Below are 20,661 nucleotides of genomic sequence, written 5' to 3'. Positions count from 1 at the left end.
CAGAGCAATTGTATCACCCAGTGGTCCATAATGTCTGAATCTGTTGTCCTTTATGGCATGTTTCTAAGACGAGCTATATTCATATGCTTTTATAGGCTGATCTAAAGTCCGCTGAAGTAAGTGGGAGTATTTTCACTGATATCACTGACTTCTGGATCAGACCATCTGTGCTCAGGGCTTGATGTGAGGATGGAAGTGTGTGCGTGTGTGTGTGTGGTGAAATCTGGTTAAGGGGTGAGGATAGGCTGCTAGATTTGTGTCACTGTGGATTATGTTTTTGTAGCTACACTTGGGCTTCTTAAATTCTGTGTTAAAAGCAGCTAGAGCTGAGGTTAGGCATTTATAATTAATCAAATGAATTTATAAATTAAAAAAAAATGCCTAAATAAGAAAGCAAAGTTTCAATTAACAGCTGCAAATAAAAATATAAATAACAATAAAAATGAATTTTGGTGAATGTGACATGAACAGTGAAAGTTTTGGTTTGAAATAGGCTCAGAAGCAGCTAGAAACAAGGACCTTCCCTAATGGTTTGACCGAGGGTGGAGCATTCAGGCACTAAAGGCTTAAGTGTTGCGTTCCTCTCCTCATCCAAACGTCAATTTAAATGCCGCTTCCTCCATGCCACCCGCGTCTGGTACTAGTATGATGACCTCCCATCTTGTCCAGCACATGTGGGACTGAACTAGGGACCTCCTGCGGTACAAGCACGAGCTGCTATGTGAGCTAAAGACTCAGTAGCCAAGACTCAGTAGCAGGAGGAGGCTGTAACAGATTCATATCCTCTCCTTGGGCATAATGTGGGGGGGGGGGGGAAGCTGTAACACATCCTCACAGGTGGGTTACAGTAGCTCCAGACAATAAAGCAGACATGAAACATATGATGGTGTTTGAGTCTGATCCTGTGACCCTTGAAGACAATGGCATAGCTCTTATTGATTGAATGGTGCAGGGTTAGGCACTTAGGTCATACCTGTGCGTATAGTCCTTTCTGAGTTGTTGTTCAGATTATACCACTCTGTGAAAATATCAAGTCGTGGGCTTGAGCCACAAAGTTCTGATCTAAACCAAACGTTTCCAAAGTCTGAAGGTTTCAGAGTAACAGCCGTGTTAGTCTGTATTCGCAAAAAGAAAAGGAGGACTTGTGGCACCTTAGAGACTAACCAATTTATTTGAGCATGAGCTTTCGTGAGCTACAGCTCACTTCATCGGATGCTGTAGCTCACGAAAGCTCATGCTCAAATAAATTGGTTAGTCTCTAAGGTGCCACAAGTACTCCTTTTCTTTTTCCAAAGTCTGAAGGGTGCTCATGTTTGGTGTTCGAGGACATTCTATTATAGAAATAGGGTGCATGGTGCACAGGACGGTCATAAATAACTGCTCATTCACGTAAAGGCTAATGTAGTGCCCATCTTTAAAAAAGGGAAGAAGGAGGATCCTGGGAACTACAGGCCAGTCAGCCTCACCTCAGTCCCCGGAAAAATCATGGAGCACAGGTCCTCAAGGAATCAATTCTGAAGCACTTAGAGGAGAGGAAAGTGATCAGGAACAGTCAGCATGGATTCACCAAGGGCAAGTCATGCCTGACTAATCTAATTGCCTTCTATGACGAGATAACTGGCTCTGTGGGTGAAGGGAAAGCAGTGGACGTGTTGTTCCTTGACTTTAGCAAAGCTTTTGACACTATCTCCCATAGTATTCGTGTCAGCAAGTTAAAGAAGTATGGGCTGGATGAATGCACTATAAGGTGGGTAGAAAGTTGGCTAGATTATCAGGCTCAACGGGTAGTGATCAATGGCTCCATGTCTAGTTGGCAGCCAGTATCAAGCGGAGTGCCCCAAGGGTCGGTCCTGGGGCTGGTTTTGTTCAATATCTTCATAAATGATCTGGAGGATGGTGTGGATTGCACCCTCAGCAAGTTTGCAGACGACACTAAACTGGGAGGAGAGGTAGATACGCTGGAGGGTAGGGATAGGATACAGAGGGCCCTAGACAAATTGGAGGATTGGGCCAAAAGAAATCTGATGAGGTTCAACAAGGACAAGTGCAGAGTCCTGCACTTAGGACGGAAGACCCCAATGCACCGCTACAGACTAGGGACCGAACGGCTCGGCAGCAGTCCTTCAGAAAAGGACCTAGGGGTTACAGTGGACAGGAAGCTGGATATGAGTCAACAGCGTGCCTTGTTGCCCAGAAGGCCAATGGCATTTTGGGCTGTATAAGTAGGGGCATTGCCAGCAGATCGAGGGACGTGATCGTTCCCCTCTATTCGACATTGGTGAGACCTCATCTGGAGTACTGTGTCCAGTTCTGGGCCCCACACTACAAGAAGGATGTGGAAAAATTGGAGAGAGTCCAGCGGAGGGAAACAAAAATGGTTAAGCTGTTAAACGTTGAGGGAAACTAACCATTGGAACAATTTAACTAAGGATGTGGTAGATTTTCCATCATTTGCCATCATAAAATCAAGACTGCATGTCTTTTTAAGATACCCAATAACTCAAATGGGAGTTATGGGCTCAATGCAGAGATTTCTGGTGAGGTACTTTGGCATTTGTACTGCATGAGATCAGAGTAGAGGATTGTCTTGGCCATTTCTGGACTTAAAATCTATGAATCTATTAAATGAATCAGACAAGGATCTGGCCAAGGCCTTCACAGTTAGTCTTTATATGTTCTGTATGTGCACATGAAATTACTTATGTGAATGTAAAGACTGGTATACAGCCAGTTAATCTGGATATTTATTTGAGCTGGTTGAAATTTTTTGAATTTAGAATTTTTGATGAGATATGAAAATGAAGGGGAAAAAAACGGGGATAGTGTTTTTTTTATCCCCCCCCCCTCCACTTGTCAACCAATAAATGGTTGGGATTTTCAAAAGCATGGAAGAGAGTGAGATTCACAACTCCTACTGCACGTCAGTGGAAATCAGATGCCAACTGTGCTTAAGTGCTTTGAAAATAATCTCACCTGATGGAGGTATTTGAAATGTTTTGAGTTTCCAAAAATCAGAACAAAAATATCCAAAGCATTTTGATTCAGACACTTTTTCCAACCAACTCTTTCTTCCTTGTCCAGGTATTTTTAAAATCTGAATTCCATGAATTTTGCCAAATATAAACAGTGTCGCCAGCACTCAACATTTAATTTGGGGTCTGAAAATATCTAGGGTGAAATCCTGGCCTCACTGAAGCCAATGGGAAATTTTCCATTAAATGTATGTGGTCATGATTTTGCCCTTTGTATTTTCTTTAGAGCCCCAGCTGCTGGTGTCTGTGTGGCAATCTCAGCTTTATTATTTTTTTAAGAATAAATTCCTAGCTTTGTGGTTGTGGAGAAAAGCTTGAAGAGGTGACTCAAGTGCACCTCAAAGGCTCAGAACCAGAAGGCAAATACAAGGAAGCCAAAATGTATTATTTTTCTTTTCAGTCTGGTGATTCTGAAACCAATCTCATGATTCTATTAATTCTTTTTTTGTGTGTGGCCTGACTTGTGAGTTTTGAACACTGGGTATTGGCAATACTGTGTAAATGTTCTGTCTTTTGTAAAGGAGGTCAGGAAGAGATAGAAGGCCCAGATACTTCATAGGCTTACTTATCTTTTGATATTTACAATGTTGTTGTAGCTGTGTTGGTCCCAGGATATGAGTGTCAAGGTGGATAAGGTAATATATTTTATTGGACTATCTTCTGAAGAGCTCTTTTTAGCTCCAAAGCTTGCTTATTTCACTGGTCCAATAAGAGGGATTACCTTACCCACTTTGTCACTCTCAGATCTCTTGCTATCTCGGGGGGAGTTAATTTCATAAGGCTCAATAAAAGCAAAGCAGGGAAGGACAGAATGGTGAAGGGATTGAAGCTGACTGAGTAAAAGAAAAAGACATTTGAGGGATATGGAGGTGTGTGGAGATGACATGATCCGAAAGATGAGCAGAGAACATGTGTTCTGAACATATGAACATGAGCAGAGAAGCTGTGTTCTGAACGGACGGGGCAGGAATGGTAAGAGTGTCAGAGAAGAAGCACTCATAATAGTCAGATCACACGGATCTGACTAAGGCTAGGTCATAGAATCGTAGACTATCAGGGTTGGAAGGGACCTCAGGAGGTCATCTAGTCCAACCCCATGCTCAAAGCGGGACCAATCCCCAACCAAATCATCCCAACCAGGGCTTTGTCAAGCCTGACCTTCAAAAACTTCAAAGGAAGGAGATTCCACCACCTCCCTAGGTAACGCATTCCAGTGCTTCACCACCCTCCTAGTGAAAAAGTTTTTTCCTAATATCCAACCTAAATCTCCCCCACTGCAACTTGAGACCATTACTGCTTGTTCTGTCATCAGCTACCACTGAGAACAGTCTAGATCCATCCTCTTTGGAACCCCCTTTCAGGTAGTTGAAAGCAGCTATCAAATCCCCTCTCATTCTTCTCTTCCGCAGACTAAACAATCCCAGTTCCCTCAGTCTCTCCTCATAAGTCATGTGTTCCAGTCCCCTAATCATTTTTGTTGCCCTCCACTGGACATTTTCCAATACACTACACTACAGCCGGCATCGAGTCTCTGAGATCGATTCACTGGTGGTTGATTTAATGGGTCTAGTGAAAACCCACCAAATCGATTGCAGATCACTCTCCAGTTGACCTCTGTACTCTACCCGCCACAAGAAGAGGAAGGTAAGTCAATGGGAAAGTTTCTCCTGTTGACCCCGCCCCGCGGTGTAGACCCGTACGGTAACTCGACCTAGGTACCTCAACTCCAGCTACGTTGTTCACGTAAGTGGAGTTGCGTAGCGAAAGTCGACTTACCACAGTAGGGTAGATATAGCCTATGTCCTGGTCTGCACTAAAAAATAAGGTTGACCCAGCTATGTTGCTCAGGGGTGTGAAAAATCCACTGCAGGGCGTTTCTACACTGAAGTACTATGGTACCCCTGTAGTGGTTTAAGTGCAGACAAAGCCAGTGGGTGTGAGTTGACACTTTTTGGGTAAAGTAATTGGATGTGTACCTAGAACAAGTCAGGAATATTTTTCCAAAACCGGTTTGGTTTTGTTTTTGTTTTTTGGCTGAATCAAAAAAGTGTTGGTACAAGGGGGAAAGGCTTTGAAATTGTCAAATCGTGCTGTTTCGACATGTTCTAAAGGAAAAGTTCTCTTTCTGATCCAAAATGACTTTTTGTTTTGAAATATAACTTCATTTATGCTAAAAAGAAATTAAAAACGAAACATAAAAAAATGTCAAAATCTCAATGAAATGTTTCAGTCAACCCAAACAGAACTGTTTTTTGATTTGTTTGTTTGCAAACATTTTTGAGATTTTAGCTTTTTGTTTCAATTCATGGTGGCAAACTTATTCAGAAATCTCAAAATTCTTGTGGGACAGGAAAACCATTTTTCTGTCCAGATCTAATTTTATCCTTGATGTCACTGCGAAGTTCCAAGTTGCTGACAGTTGCAATATAGTGATAGGTGTGGTGGTGTTGGTAGATTTGTGATGAAATTTCTCTCTCCTCCTAGGCATGTTGTAAGGGTTATTAGTGACTGTACAGCACTTTGAAGATGTAACGTGCCATGTAAGTGCAATATATTGTTTATTCTCTATTGTTTATTTTTATCATTTCTTTACGAAATGAGATACAAACCGTTAAGTTTAAAGGCTCAAGGCCAAACCTCCATGTGCCCTGACAGAATGACAAAAAACCCCAATCACAGCTGTTATATTGATCAAAAGCTTAACTAAACAAATACAGAGTCATCAGTCTGGATGATAAAGAGTAGATTTCAGTGTTAACAGACTATTGGTTATTAGTATTAATAATTTCTGCAGATTTCTGACAGCAGGCAAGAAACCTTGCCATTTGGATTGGGATCAGCTGAGTACCTAAAACTTTATTTAAACTCTCTACCTCTTGGGTTTACTTAAATAGAATGGGAATAAAAACAGGCATTTTCATCTTTCTCACACAACTTGCTTCCTTTTGGGCTGGGCTTTAGGTCTAGTCAAAAATTGGGGTTCTGACTCAATTAAAATTTTTATGGGAAGAGTCTGCTTTCCTTGACATTTTTGGACATGATTTTTTTCTCTTGGTCCGAAAACTGAAAATATTTAGTTTAGGCCAAAAATATTTTGTTTGTCAACTGAAAACTCTTTTGGTTTTGGCTGAATTCCCAGAGTTTTCGAGTTGGGGTTTTTCAAAGGAAATCTAAAATGTAAACAAAATTATTTTCATTTTTGTGGAAGTTTTCAGCGGGGAAAAAAAATTTCCAACCACCTCTATTGCGATATAGAATAAGTGACAGCTTCTGGGATTTTGGCTTCTGGTCTCATATGAAAGCGACAAAAACAAACATCAAGAAAAATGAAAACTATGGGGAAAGTTTCGTAGGCTTTTTAGATTCTCCTCTCTATTCTCCCTTCTTCCCACTTTCCCCCCCCAAAAAAATTAGATTGAGTTTTTGACAAACTGTTCGATAGATTTTTCTTAGATAATTGTACGTACTAAACCCTATATTAGAAATGTTTATCATGCTTAAAAATGACCTTTAACAATGAAGTTAGCTAACATGATGCTGACCATGACTTTGTTGTGTGTGTAGACATGGACAAATTGTCTCTAGCATCATGTCATCTGTTATGGTTAAACCATTAATCCAGTAGGGTGGGTCCCATCATCAGATTAGCTTACTTGATTGTTAAAAATCAAACATGGTAACGTTTGCTAATGCAGATTCATCGAAGGTCAGAGCCTGAAAGGAGATTTGTAAATCGCCTCATGTCTTTATTCCAGGCCAGAATTAAAACCTGGATCAAAACTCCCCTGTACTTTGAGATGTTGGGTCTGGATCAGAAATTTATTTGCGCCTATCTCTAGTTCTTACTAGAGCTGTTTCCCCATCCCTAGTTACTGAGGGCCAAATCTTGACATCTTTAATTCGGCCTAGATCCTGCACTTGACTTTGTGTGAAGTGGGGAGATGGGGTAGGAGGAGGGAGGCACCCCCCTTGACTTCATCTGGAGTTGATTGCAGGATCGGAACCTCAGTTTTTACTCAGGCAAAATTCCCATTGGAGCCAGTAGTCAAACTGGAATAAAGAGCTCAGGGTTTGAAAGATACCTGAATTTTATTATTGTGAATAGTAGTGGAATTGCTAATGGCAGCATCCAGAGCCTCCAGGGAAGATCAGGGCTCCATTGTACTGGGTGCTGTGTAGACACGTAGGTCAGTATTTTCAGAAGACTTCAGTATCTACAATTGAGGACAGATTTTTTTTCTAAAGAGCTTGCTTCCCTTTCAGGCTCATATATAAGTGGCCAGATTTTTCAGAAAGGTCTGCAGGTTGGGTGCTGAGCTCTTTTGAAAATCTGTCTGCAAGTGGTCACTCTGGGGGATACCGGGCCTTGAGCACTTGTGAAAATCTGTGTTTTAGGTAGGTTTCTAAATAGGAGCTGAGTTCCTTTGAAAATCTGACTCATAGCACGAGTTTGTCTGTTATAGGCTGACACTGGTCCTTAAGAGGGAAGAGGCTAGCACACCTGCGACTGTTCAGTTGACCGGAGGGGGCGGAGGGATAGCTCGGTAGTTTGAGCATTGGCCTGCTAAACGTAGGGTTGTGAGTTCAATCCTTGAGGGGGCCATTTAGGGATCTTGGGCAAAAATTGGGGATTGGTCCTGCTTTGAGCAGGGGTTTGGACTAGATGACCTCCTGAGGTCCCTTCCGACTCCAACTCTGATATTCTGTGACCTCCAGTTAGGCTTAAGTGAAGGCACTTGGTGGGCCTGAGAAGGGAAAGAGCCTGACGACCGAGTGGGTCAGTCCAGGAGGTTGGCAGGTGAGAGATGTGGGAGATCAGGAGATTGAAGGGAAGTCTCTGGGGAAAGCTGGAGAGAGCAGGAAGAGAGAGGAATTACCAGGAAGCCGGTGGATGGCTAGGCTGCTGGCCTTCCTCAGCCAGAGAGCCCGTGCCAGGAGGTTGGAAAGGTCTGGGGGCTAGGAAGCCAGTGGACGGCGAGCCTGCTGACCTTACTGAGCCAAAGAACCCAAAACAAGAGGGTTGGTGCTGGAGGGCTAGGACTCCCAGGCAGGGAGTAACACTAAGGGAATCGCCCTCACAGCCGTCCTGAGTGGGGAGGGGCTGCAGAAACCTGAACCCAGAACAAGGGGTTGGTACTGGAGGGGATTCTCTGAGCAGGGGTAGGACTCACAGGCAGGGAGGTTTGGGGCGGTGGAACGCTATGAGGTGTTTTGTCATGGGAGACCTGACTTGGGGCTGCTGCTGCTGGGGAAGAGTCATGAGAAAGAAGCGAACCTGGGAGCTCTCAGGAGATAGCCTGGAAAGTGGAGGCCTAGAACAAGGGCAGAGCCTGGGAAGAGACTGGAGATGCACTTTCGGGAGGATGAGCTGGAAATAACGACCTGGGAGGGGGCATGGAAAACTGCTGTGAACATGTCATATTTTGGGAGGGATGGTTTTATCAGGAGAGTTCTGTGGACTACTGTACATGTACAGCAAGACATTATGTCCAGAGACGGGCTTTGTATCAGATACTGAGAAACCGTGATCCTTTCATGCGCAGAAGAAAGGGGAAACGGAAGCAGTCACCCTCATGCTGTGGCACAGGGGGGGCACCCCAGGTGGGGGCCACCCTATGACTCTGTCCCTCCCCTTACATGGAAGGTGTATGAGGCCCTAAGTATACATGGTACACAAAGGGTGGGAGGGGAAACATAGTCACAGAAGTGATGTGCCCAAGGGCACACAGCAGGTCAGTGGCAGAGTTGAGAGTAGGAACCAGGTCTCCTGAGTCCTGGTCCAGTGCCCTATCTGCTGCACCACACTTCTTTTGAATCTGAAAAAGGTATGGGGACGGGGGATAAAGTATAAATAACTATGCATCTCCATCCCTGCACTGGATATTGAACTTTGTATTTTTCTGACAAAAAGCAATTAGCCTAGTTAAGGGGGGGGGGAGAGAACATATTTTCAATATATTTACATTGTAATGTGGCACTTTGAATTAAATTCCCTTTATGTGGATGATTGATTTGTATATTTCACAGGCCCTGCCTGGCCCCTTTAAAATCACTTTCATTTTAAATCTCCAAGTATCGCCTCCTCTCCCCTCCCCCACCCCTCTTCTCCTGCTGAATAAAGAAAATAGAACAATTTATAATTTGCACAAGAAAATTTTTCAGGTTAGAAGGATTTTTTTTTTTAGAGCATGCAGCTTGCTAAATCTGCAGGAAACAGGTGTTTTATTTAGTCTTTTACAGTCACTGCAAGAAAACCATGGCATAAACATTTAATAATCTAGGCAGGGAGATGGGGTAGGGGGCGGGAGGGGGGAGAAGCAATCTGTGTCTTTAATTTTCTTTTCTGAAAGGGGAAAGTCTGCATAGCAATGACAGGATCACTTGTTCATGCCTTTAATGTGCGATCTGTTTTCTCCAGTGGAGGGCACTCAGTGTATCGCAAACTAGAACATTAGCACCAACAAGCTCCAGAGCATCATCACTCTCTGGAAAGCCTTCTGAATTAGACAAGAGCTGCCTCTCAGCACAGCTACAAAACACTTTAAACCTGACCAGCTAAATGGATAAACCTATCCTGCATAGCTTTTAAACTGGGCTCGTCTTATACAGCACAGGAGGCCTGTCTGCTTCAAGAACTGGAGAGCTGGAAGATGGATTGCTGTGTCTGGGAATGGCAAAAGGCAGCAGAATAAGGGATGCTAGGTACCGGGGAAGATTTTCTTATTCCTCCCAGAGAAGTTAGCTTACCTTCATGGTGCAGATTTTACGTGCAGATTGCCAGTTAATGCTATTTGTCCTCTAAAGACTTACACAATGTCTCTGAGAGCTTAGGGTCCCCCCCATCTCCTCTGTACCCCCATCCCTGGTTCTGTCTTCCCCACCCCCATCCCCTTCCCCATCCCTTCCTTCCCTCATCCCCAAAATTCTTGCTTGTCCTCTCTAGGGAACTTTGTGTGGGTTACTGGCAAGCCCGCCGGATGGTGGTGATGTGACGGGCAGCTGTGCTGTGACATGAAGGTTGCAATGGTTTAAAGAAAGGAGACCAATTTAAAAAAAACAAAAACAAAACACAAAAGCAAGAGTGAGACAGAGAGGAGAAAACAGCTGGAGGAAGAAAAAGGGGAAACATCTGTGGATGACAAAAGGATGGGTAAGTGAACTTTTGCTGTATCCTTCTTAGCACAGTTGCAACCGTGCAGTATATTTTTTCAGTCAGATTATTTGCTGTTCAAGAGGGAGAACAATCTAAACAGCAGCAGTGCATTTCTTTGCCAGGTGACTCACTGTACTTGCTATTATATTTTTAGATCATGTTTCCCCCTTCTTTCCTCCTGCAGTTTTTTTATATGTAATGAATTAAATGCATGCAGTGAGTTAAGGACTGTACAAAGTACATTCACAATCTATACAACCCACCCACACACCTCTATATACATAGATAAGAACACACACATACACATATATATATATCCATGAGAGTTACACATAGGATTTCTTCTGGATTTATATTCATATTAAATAAGCCTGTAGATCTCCTATGCAGGCTGTCAGGAAGGATGTTTAACACTTTGCAGCTTGTGAGGAGTGTGTGTATATGTGTGTGGGGGGGGAGGGGGGGGAGAACGGGTAATGGATTTTGTTGTATAGGTGGTTTTGAAAAGGCTCACTGGATATCTGAAATGATATCCCTAATGTAGCTGCTAGATTTCCAGCAGTCATTTGCCAGTCTTATTTTTTCAAGTGTGACAGGTTTATTTCCCCCACCCTCACTCCAGTCCATCATAGCTCAAACATATTTCTGGGCTGCTTTTGGCACAAAAGCAATAGTGAAAGATCAGGATTTAAATTAAAAACCTAGCCATTAAAGTGAAAGGCAGAGACACATAGTCAGGGGCTTTTTGGATTAAGAATTCTTGCACTGATTGCCTCTTGGTTTAAAATTGGACCATAAAAGCAAATAACTGCAGCACAGTATTTGAGTGTGTGTGTCTGTGTGTGTGTGAGAGACAGACACGCACACAAATAAGAAAGCTGATGGAAGAAAGCAGCCTAATTGTGAGTAAGATTACAACTCTGGGGAGAGCTGGTGGTCCCAAAATTATTACAGCCTTTGAGAAAGTGTGTGCGCCTCTGTGTGTGTGTGTTGGATTTTCTGAGACGTCTTCTCATGATTATTCAGAGAATGTAGAAAATGTGACTATGCTCCCATAACAGCATTAATACCAAATAACCAATCTGATATCTGAAGTGCAAAATATTAAAATCAGCAGCAGTGAGGTGAGGGATTCAGATTCAAATTTCACTCTTTAAACTTTGTAGTTTTTGCTGCTCTTAAGGCAACATTCCTATATAAGTTTATATATATTTACCTACAGTGTATACAATATACACATATATAGTGTTATAAATTTATAGATATAAGCTACGCCTGAATAAATATGCACGTGTATATATATTTTAATCACAATCATTTTATTATGAAATATCCATGTTACTGTAACGATCAGCATGATATCTGGGTCCGGGACAAATGTTATATGATATAGATACACATCTATGTTTGTGTGACGTGTGCATGTATGGAAATGAGAAGTCACTGAAATGCAGTCTCAGAAGTATTATTCAGAACGCTGTTTGGTAACATCTAATGTTCCATTATGCAATAGAGACACATTATAAAGGCAAGGGGACAAAGTTTATTATATATTGACCCACTTGCGGTAGCTCTTATTTTATATTAATTGTTTGGGATTGGACTAAGAAAGATTTACCTGCAGTTGGGTTTATTAAGGACCATTTTACTTGTTGAACTACCAGAAGCTGTCTCTCATTTCCTTTTGCAATAGTACTGTACAGTGAATTCAGCACAGTGACTTGACAAATATGTGTATTGCTAAAGCCTCAGCTTCTAATGATAAGGCTATAGCAGCTAGGAAGAGTGCTGATGTACAGGAGAACAAGTGACTAGGAAATGGGTTCCCAGTCATCCTAAGGGGTCATAAATCACACAAAAGTAATTTGAATAACAAGAGCAGTGGGGATGTGAGGGAAGGTAGGATAGAAACTCAAAAAAAAAAAAAAAAAAAAAGAAAAAACACAGAGAGACATACAACGAACATTGCAAGAAAGGAGCCAAACAGGTTGTCTTCAAATTAACTGTACCTCTAATGCCTTAGCAGAAACCCCATTGACGTTAGTAATCTGCTGATGGTTTATTTTAATAGCTTTACACTGGACATTTGTCTTCTTTTTAATATTGTAGGTTTCCATTTAATTAAGCAGCTGAGAGACATGAGTGTGGTGTTCGTGCTACTGCCTACGGTGCTGTTCCTTATGCTCGCAGGGGCTCAGCGAGCTTGCCCCAAGAACTGCAGATGTGATGGCAAAATTGTGTACTGTGAATCGCATGCGTTCAGAGATATCCCTCAGAATATTTCTGGAGGGTCTCAAGGCTTATCGCTACGGTACAACAGCATCCAGAAGCTTAAATCAAATCAGTTTGCAGGCCTGAATCAGCTCATATGGCTTTATCTTGACCACAATTACATCAGCTCCGTGGACGAGGATGCGTTTCAGGGGATCCGTCGGCTGAAGGAATTAATTCTGAGCTCCAACAAAATTACCCATCTGCACAACAAAACATTTCACCCGGTCCCCAATCTCCGCAATCTGGACCTTTCTTACAACAAGTTGCAGGTGTTGCAATCTGAGCAATTTAAGGGCCTTCGCAAACTCTTGATCTTGCACTTGCGGTCAAACTCGTTGAAAACTGTGCCAATCAGAGTTTTTCAAGACTGCCGAAATCTCGATTTTCTGGATTTGGGCTACAACCGTCTGCGGAGCTTATCCCGTAATGCTTTCGCTGGCCTCTTGAAGCTCACAGAGCTCCACTTGGAGCACAATCAGTTTTCGAAGATCAACTTTGCCCACTTTCCACGCCTCTTCAACCTCCGCTCCATTTATTTGCAATGGAATAGGATCCGGTCTCTTAACCAAGGGCTAACATGGACTTGGAGTTCCTTGCACAACTTGGATTTATCGGGGAATGACATCACTGGGATAGAACCTGGGACCTTCAAATGCCTGCCCAACCTGCAAAAGCTGAACTTGGATTCCAACAAACTCACCAACATCTCTCAGGAGACTGTCAATGCGTGGATCTCGCTAATATCCATCACTCTGTCCGGAAATATGTGGGAATGTACTCGAAGCATTTGCCCTCTTGTTACTTGGCTTAAGAATTTCAAGGGAAATAAAGAAAGCACTATGATATGCGCGGGCCCTAAGCAAATCCAGGGCGAAAAGGTGGGCGATGCTGTGGAAACATATAATATCTGTGCCGAAATCCAGGTTGTGGTCACTGAAAGATCATACCAGCCACCTAAAACTCCCCAGAGACCTCTCTTTATCCCCAAACCTACCATTTCCAAACTGGAAAACAATCAAATGACCTCTGTGATACCCACTCCTTCTCCAGACTTACCTACGCCTGGAGCAGAACCAGAGTATGAGCATGTTTCCTTTCATAAAATCATTGCTGGGAGTGTTGCCCTCTTTCTTTCAGTGGCTATGATTTTGTTGGTTATCTACGTGTCTTGGAAGCGGTACCCAGCCAGCATGAAGCAACTGCAGCAACACACTCTCATGAAGAGGCGCAGGAAAAAGGCCAGAGAGTCCGAAAGGCAAATGAACTCCCCTTTACAGGAGTATTACGTGGACTACAAGCCGACAAACTCTGAGACCATGGATGTATCTGTTAATGGATCTGGGCCCTGCACATATACCATCTCTGGCTCCAGGGAATGTGAGGTATGAACCATGATCCTCCTAAAACCATTTCAGCTGCTGAGAAGGAGAGGTAAATGTTTGAAGCTCTTGAGGTGTTTCTAATCACAAGAAAGATTAATGAGCCTTTTTGCTTTTGGGTTTGCTCAGTGTGAAAGGTTATTTAATTAAATTACAACAATCAGGGAAGTGACGGCTATTTTCAACAGTTTAAACTTGAGAGAAGTTCATTCAAGGATGAGATTAAGTTGGAATAAACAGCCATGTTAAAGGCATATGAGGCCTGATTCTCCTCTTGCATGTAGCCCTTTTACACTGGTGTAACTCTATTGGCTTTACGAGAGTCACTCCCCAATTGGAGGGGATTAAGGCCCCTGCTATTTAAGAGAGTGCAGATAGACTAGTAGTATTAAACAAGTGTTTATATCAGAGTTTATGCCAGATCACATCACAAAAATGGACTCATAAAGATGATGCTGTTTAAACTTGTTACTAGCATTTCCACATTTGGTCCCTGATTCAGCAAACCACGTAAGCACAATGGCACCATTATAGTTAAGCACTGCTTTGCTGAATAATGATGGATTTAAGCACTTGTTTATGTGCTTTGCTGAACTGGGGTCGTGAAGAAGATCCAAGTCAAAAGATACGTTTGCAAGTGCCTGATATTTTTGCCATAAACTTTCAGTGGATACGCCTCAATTGTGGTCAAGAGAGTTGTACCCTCTTACGCCAGGTGTCACTTGGGTTCTGAGTGTTTGGTAGATACAGGCAGGAATAGCCATCATTGTCTGGTCCCAGGTTCTTTAACTTTGTCAGCTTAAAGTTGAGCTGTCAGACATTTTCTGTAACTATTTGAACGTGGATAAATAGAAAGGGGGGTTGCTTTTGATCACCACTGCTCATTTATACACGGTAAAAAGGATTTCTGCAATTACAGTGTGTCCTATTAGCAACTAATACTCGGTAACTTAATGTTGTGTGCGCTCTACTGGTATTAAAACAATGGTGGCCCATTGTTGTTATGGAGATCCGAACAGGAAATGTTAAGTGTGTATTGTGCCTGATTCACATCCCTCATATTTCCACTGACGTCAGTGGGTCAGGTTGAAATCAGAAGACAGTTTGGCCAGTCTCTTTGAAAACCAGACATGTTTAAAGATTAAGGCCAAGTATTTTTTAAAGTCGATAGTGATTTTGGTTGCCAACTGGAGGTACTTTCCAAGGGCCTGATTTTTAGAGGCTAGTTATTCCACACTTTCTGGAAATAGCGCCCCTTTATGGTGTCTCAAGTTGGCATCCAAAATCACCACTTGCTTTTGGAACATGTTGGCCTAAAAGAGGCTGATGAGAAAATGTGAAAGGCTGTGATTTGTGGGTATTTTTCTTAGAGCAACATCCCTGTTGAAAATGAATGACCTGTTACATCCGTCACTGCCATCAAAAGTAATTGAGAAAGAAGGTGCAAATTCTGCTGCCAGCAACACCGGTGGAAAACAACTGAAGTCAATGGAATTACTCTGGGTTTACACTGGGGGCACTGGGAGTGCAATTTGACTCACAAGGTCTAATTCTGTTCTCATGCAGGTTTTATACCTGTGTAGTTCCATTAACTTCAGTGACGTTCCTTTTTATTTACACCAGAGTAACTCAGAGGAGAATTAGGTCCCTCTAAGGCATGATTCAAAGCCTATTGAAATCAAAGGAACTACTGTAATGGCGTCAGTGCATAGAAGATGCTATCTATATTTTAGGTTTGAAAATAAATTATACTGGTGTGAAATCATGGCATCCAAACTGAAAGGTGTGGGTCTTCTCTGGGCAATTTACACAGTGTTTATATGGCATAATTTCTTCATGCTGCAGTTGATCTTAATGCAAAATTAAAGGCTGAGTCAGGCCACAGTGAGGCTGCTATAAGCCAAACAGAGGTCACCTGCTTGCAATACATTGTTTTAGTATCTGTTTGATACAATTGATTGCTTTGCTAAAAAAAAAAAAAAAAATTAAGCAAGATTTTCAAACCATTTGCCTTGCCAGTGTTTCTTATAAAAGATGGCAAAGGCAACATAACTTTTGACAACACATTTTCAAATCTTATCCTGCAGTTAGAAGGCATTGATAACTGAATGTTCCTAATCAAACTATAGACATTCAGAGGCATAGAAGCAGAGATGGCATTTAATTGGGACATTTGCACTCTCTTTAAATGCAGTCTCACGTAGTGAGCTAGATTTTCAGCTGCTGAAAGTCAATGTAGCTCCCCTGCCCACAGTAGAACTACAAACGTTTTCATCCGATGAGGATCTGGCGCTGTAACTTTTCTGTTTTAGTTACGAGAGAATGTTTTGAGCCCTAAATGTGTGCACTGGAGAAGTGTAGATTTATTGGACCAGATTCAGGATGTGACCTATAGTTTTCCATTTGGATATAAGATAGGGTAGGACCTCTATGAATATTATGTTCTTCGGGCTGAATTTTGCTCTGTTAAACCATTGCAAATCTGGAATAACCAGTAAGTTCTGATTTGAACCAATGTAAGTGGGAGCAGAATTTGGCTCTATATATCGAGGACCATTTAAATGGAAGTCAGGGCTTACAAGGGCAAGAGGGAAAATGCTAGCCGGCTATAGCCAGTGTTTCCTGCTTAGTTGGGTGAGTGATATTTTTTACCACTAAATAACAATCCAGTCTTGAAGAATATTGAAGAGGAAAAGTGCAGAGGAGAATCCAGGGTCAGTTTGGTAGAGGAACTATCTACAGGCCAGACCCTAGCTGATGTAAATTGGTGTGGTTCCAATAACTTCAGTGGAGCTAGGCTGAAAATCTTGCCCTGCGTTCATGGTGAGACTTGTTATTTCAGCCAGGGTTGACCGCAGTTAATCACAGGGTTGACCGAAGTTAATCACATGGGTCATGATCTTCCAAAGACATTAATAACCTTTGTTCATGTGAACGGTCCTATTCTCAATCTCTCCTTAAAGCTCACTTGTGCTGTGATACTAACAACACACTAGACAATGGCTGGGCAACTGGTGTGTGGCAGCCGCTGCTTTTCCTGCTACTCACTAATGTCTTGCTGTTGTCATGGGCTCCAACTCTCTGTTTCTTACATCTCTTCTTGTAGCTATTGTCTCTCGTCCTATACTTGGATTGTGAGTGGTTTGGGGTAGGGGCTGCCTTTGTGTTATTGCCTAAGTTGCGCCTAGTGCCCTGGAGCACCATTCTCTGACTTCAGGTGCTACTGCAATGCAAATATTAAATAATAATTTGCTTCAGTGCTTCTACTCATGTGAGTAAAGTTAAGCATGTGCATGTTGGCAAGGTTCAGGCTATAGACTGTGTATTCTGTGGGCCTGATAATCAGCTGGCGTTAATCAGTGAATCTACATTGAAATCCATGAAGCTACTTCAATTTACAGTTGCTGGGAATCTGGCCTTGTATTTGCACAATGACTTCCTGAACACTCGCTGTTTCAGTGCAGAAGTCTCAGGGAGACATTAAAGCACCTGATCATCGAAGACACATGTAGCCTCCATAAGCCCTTCCTCGGCTTGGATTTAACATTCTTCGTCTCCATAGCTACCAGGTTCCATTTGTAGAAGGGTAGATATGCACCATGCAGTACTTATAAATTGGAAATAAAAATCACAGTATATTAAGCAATAAAAGGTTTCATAATTGGGGGGAAATGGGAATGGAATATATGATTAATAATTAAATACTCAGGCAGATATATTTCTGAAAGGGTCCATATTTTGTAAGGGAGAGAGAGTCATAAATCAGAGCTATCATTTCCCACAGGTCTGACTGGCTCATTCCATGTGCCCAAGCTCAGCTTTCGCGAAGAAGAAAGATTTAGCGGGAAAAGAAGGTCAAGCTCTCATTATAAAGTGCTAGTATTTTGAAGGACACATTGAAGTTGCTCAACGTTTTTTTTATTGATTTTACTATTTTTTTTCCTTTAAATCTTTGTCTGCCTCCAAAAACCCTTAAAAGCAAAAGCAACCATCTCCGCACTTGAAAAAATGTGTGTGCTGCAGGAAGGAAATGATGAATTAACGACCTCGTTGCATTATAACCCGGGGAATGTGCTGGCATGTTCTAACAGTGGGAGTTAGAAGATGATTTCCAAGACTGGGCTAGGGTTGTATAGGCTCTGTCGGGTCACCTATTGCTTTTGCTGTACGGATCCCATAATTAGACGTACCCAGCTAGACTACAGATACAGATGCCATATTTCCTCATACATAACTGGCAGTGACACAAGGCACCTGGGTACTCATTTAGGCCCTAACGTAGCAGAGCAATTAAGCAGATCAGGAGATGCATTGACTCCAGCAGGACTATTTACACCCTTAAAGCAGCTCATGTTCTTAAGTGGTCTACGGAATCAGGACCGTATCCTGTAAATAGGGGAATAAATTGCATGGCCACATTTTCAAAATGGCCTTTTTTTGTTTAAGTGAAACGAGGAGAATTTTACCTCCGGTTTTACAAATATAGAGCCAAATTCAAACCTCTTATAAATGGGTGAAACTCCACCGGGATCAATGGTATATAATTGGTTACACCTGGCCCAAAGTGTTCCACTTAGCTGTCTGGCAAGGCTTATGATTTTGGCTCCTACCACTCTGTTAGCAGACTGCAGCTAGCTTCCTTTGGCATTTGCGTTGAACACCTGTGTGTGCACATACTTCATCTCTCTCATTTGTACGCTACTGTTCACACCTCTACAGTGAAAAGGCATTTTTCTCAGCCAAACTGTGTTATGATGCACATAGAATCATAGAAGATCAGGGTTGGAAGGGACCTCAGGAGGTCATCTACTCCAACCCCCTGCTCAAAGCAGGACCAATCCCCAACTAAATCATCCCAGCCAGGGCTTTGTCAAGTCTGACCTTAAAAATATCTAAGGAAGGAGATTCCACCACCTCCCTAGGTAACGCATTCCAGTGTTTCACCACCCTCCTAGTGAAAAAGTGTTTCCTAATATCCAACCTAAACCTCCCCCACTGCAGCTTGAGACCATTGCTCCTTGTTCTGTCATCAGCTACCACTGAGAACAGTCTAGATCCATCCTCTTTGGAACCCCCTTTCAGGTAGTTGAAAGCAGCTATCAAATCCCCCCTCACTTTTCTCTTCCACAGACGAAACAATCCCAGTTCCCTCAGCCTCTCCTCATAAGTCATGTGTTCCAGTCCCCTAATCATTTTTGTTGCCCTCCGTTGGACTCTTTCCAATTTTTCCACATAACATAACATGCCCCATGCAAATGCACATTGAGATGGAACCCTGCTACAAAAAAACAAAACAAAAAACCCACTTCTAGCAGAAGTTTCTTCACCTACTGATCCTCACCCCCATGCAGGTACTTAACACAAGGCCTATGCGCTGGTTAAGTTACATTTTAGCCCTGGAAATAGGCCAGCTATTGGGACATAAGTGATGTATGCAGGCCTAGTGCAGGACTTCTGTGGAGGAATAAGTTCATGGAGGGAGAGGTTCATCATTTGCTATTTGCAGGGATGGTGTCCGTAGCCTTTGTTTGCCAGAAGTTGCGAATGGGCAATAAGGGATGGATCACGTGATGATGACCTGTTCTGTTCATTTCCTCTGGAGCACCTGGCCTTGGCCACTGTCAGAAGACAGGATACTGGGCTAGATGGACCTTTGGTCTGACCCAGTATGGCCATTCCTATGTTCTTATGAATAAATTTAACCTTTAATAACCAACTTAATTTTGGCTAGCAAAAACCTCTGTGAAGACTAAAGAACCTTATTTTTAAAGATAAGTTTAAGTTCTTATGTAAAAATAGCCTCATCAGGTCTGCCCCCCGTGTGAGAGACCTATCTGCTTTCTTTGGTGACAAAACCGAGACTTTACTGCTTTTTACTCCCATTAGCCATGCAAAGGTAATGCAGCTATAACTGAGTGAACTTGAGTCTAGTTCAAATTCATAGAATATCAAGGTTGGAAGGGACCTCAGGAGGTCATCTAGTCCAACCCTCTGCTCAAAATTCTTGTGCATCTTCAAGAGAGATGTTCCTGGAGTTCCAGTGAGGTAGATGATCTTATTCCATTCTTCTTCTTAGCATATGTGCAACGTGCCTCAGGTGACACGTGACCAGGATTCATCACCAAATTTAGTCAGTTGGTTGGAGCATTAGCTTGCCTGGGCTGGGTACTGACAGGGAGTGAGACTTGAACACTGATCCATGTCCCTCCTTATCCCATTGAAGGCACATAGGATGACTTAAGTGTCACTAGGGGAATAATTTGAAGATCCTGGGATCACATGGTAGGAAATAAGGGTTTAATTTGGCCTGCACAACATACGGTGATGTCCGAGAAGGGAAGAACCCAACTTGACTTATGAATTTCAGGGCAAGTTTGCGAGGCTGCAGTTGTATATATTTTCACTGTAAACTGAGCACAGCTGATTTGAAAAGCATTGAGCTGTAATTGACTTAGAACCCCACAATGCCACTTTTACACATTCTCTTTGCAGTCTAACCACATTTCATCAGTTGACAAACAAGGCGACCTGTTCAGGTAGAAGAACATCATCTGCATTATGCTCCTGTGCCTTTCACTGGAGTGAAAGCCAAGCCATTTGTCATTTTCAATGATATATACTAAATCAGTCACATTATATAATACTCATCCAGAATTTCACCTCTTCTACTCTTGCTATTGGACAAGGATAGACCTACTAAAGGAATCTTAATGTATGCGCACCAGTTGAGACACTATGGGCCTGTGCCTTTTAAGAGTAATTTAGAAGGAAATGTTGACATACTAGTGACATTTACTAGCTATTTATTTAAGCACCAACAATG

At 42.4% G+C, this 20,661-nt stretch overlaps 1 protein-coding gene across 3 annotated transcripts in view; it reads left to right on the top strand.

The window, feature by feature from the left end:
- LRRTM4 (leucine rich repeat transmembrane neuronal 4) overlaps window positions 1-20,661 on the top strand; it is a 991,574-nt gene that overhangs the window by 585,413 nt on the left and 385,500 nt on the right. The window contains exons 4-6 of one of the 3 annotated variants that reach the window (XM_084615240.1): window positions 5,517-5,572; window positions 9,976-10,182; window positions 12,295-13,841. In XM_084615240.1, coding sequence (XP_084471366.1) covers window positions 10,179-10,182; window positions 12,295-13,841 — 1,551 coding nt within the window. In that variant the 5' untranslated portion in view covers window positions 5,517-5,572; window positions 9,976-10,178. The remainder of the gene's footprint in view (window positions 1-5,516; window positions 5,573-9,975; window positions 10,183-12,294; window positions 13,842-20,661) is intronic. The other 2 variants (XM_084615241.1, XM_084615242.1) reach the window with 2 other exon arrangements.

Source organism: Lepidochelys olivacea, assembly GCF_965140295.1.
Source record: "Lepidochelys olivacea isolate rLepOli2 genome assembly, chromosome: 26".
Taxonomy (NCBI): domain Eukaryota; kingdom Metazoa; phylum Chordata; order Testudines; family Cheloniidae; genus Lepidochelys; species Lepidochelys olivacea.
The sequence above is the reverse complement of the archived record's forward strand: the minus strand, read 5'-3'. Positions and strand labels throughout refer to the sequence as shown.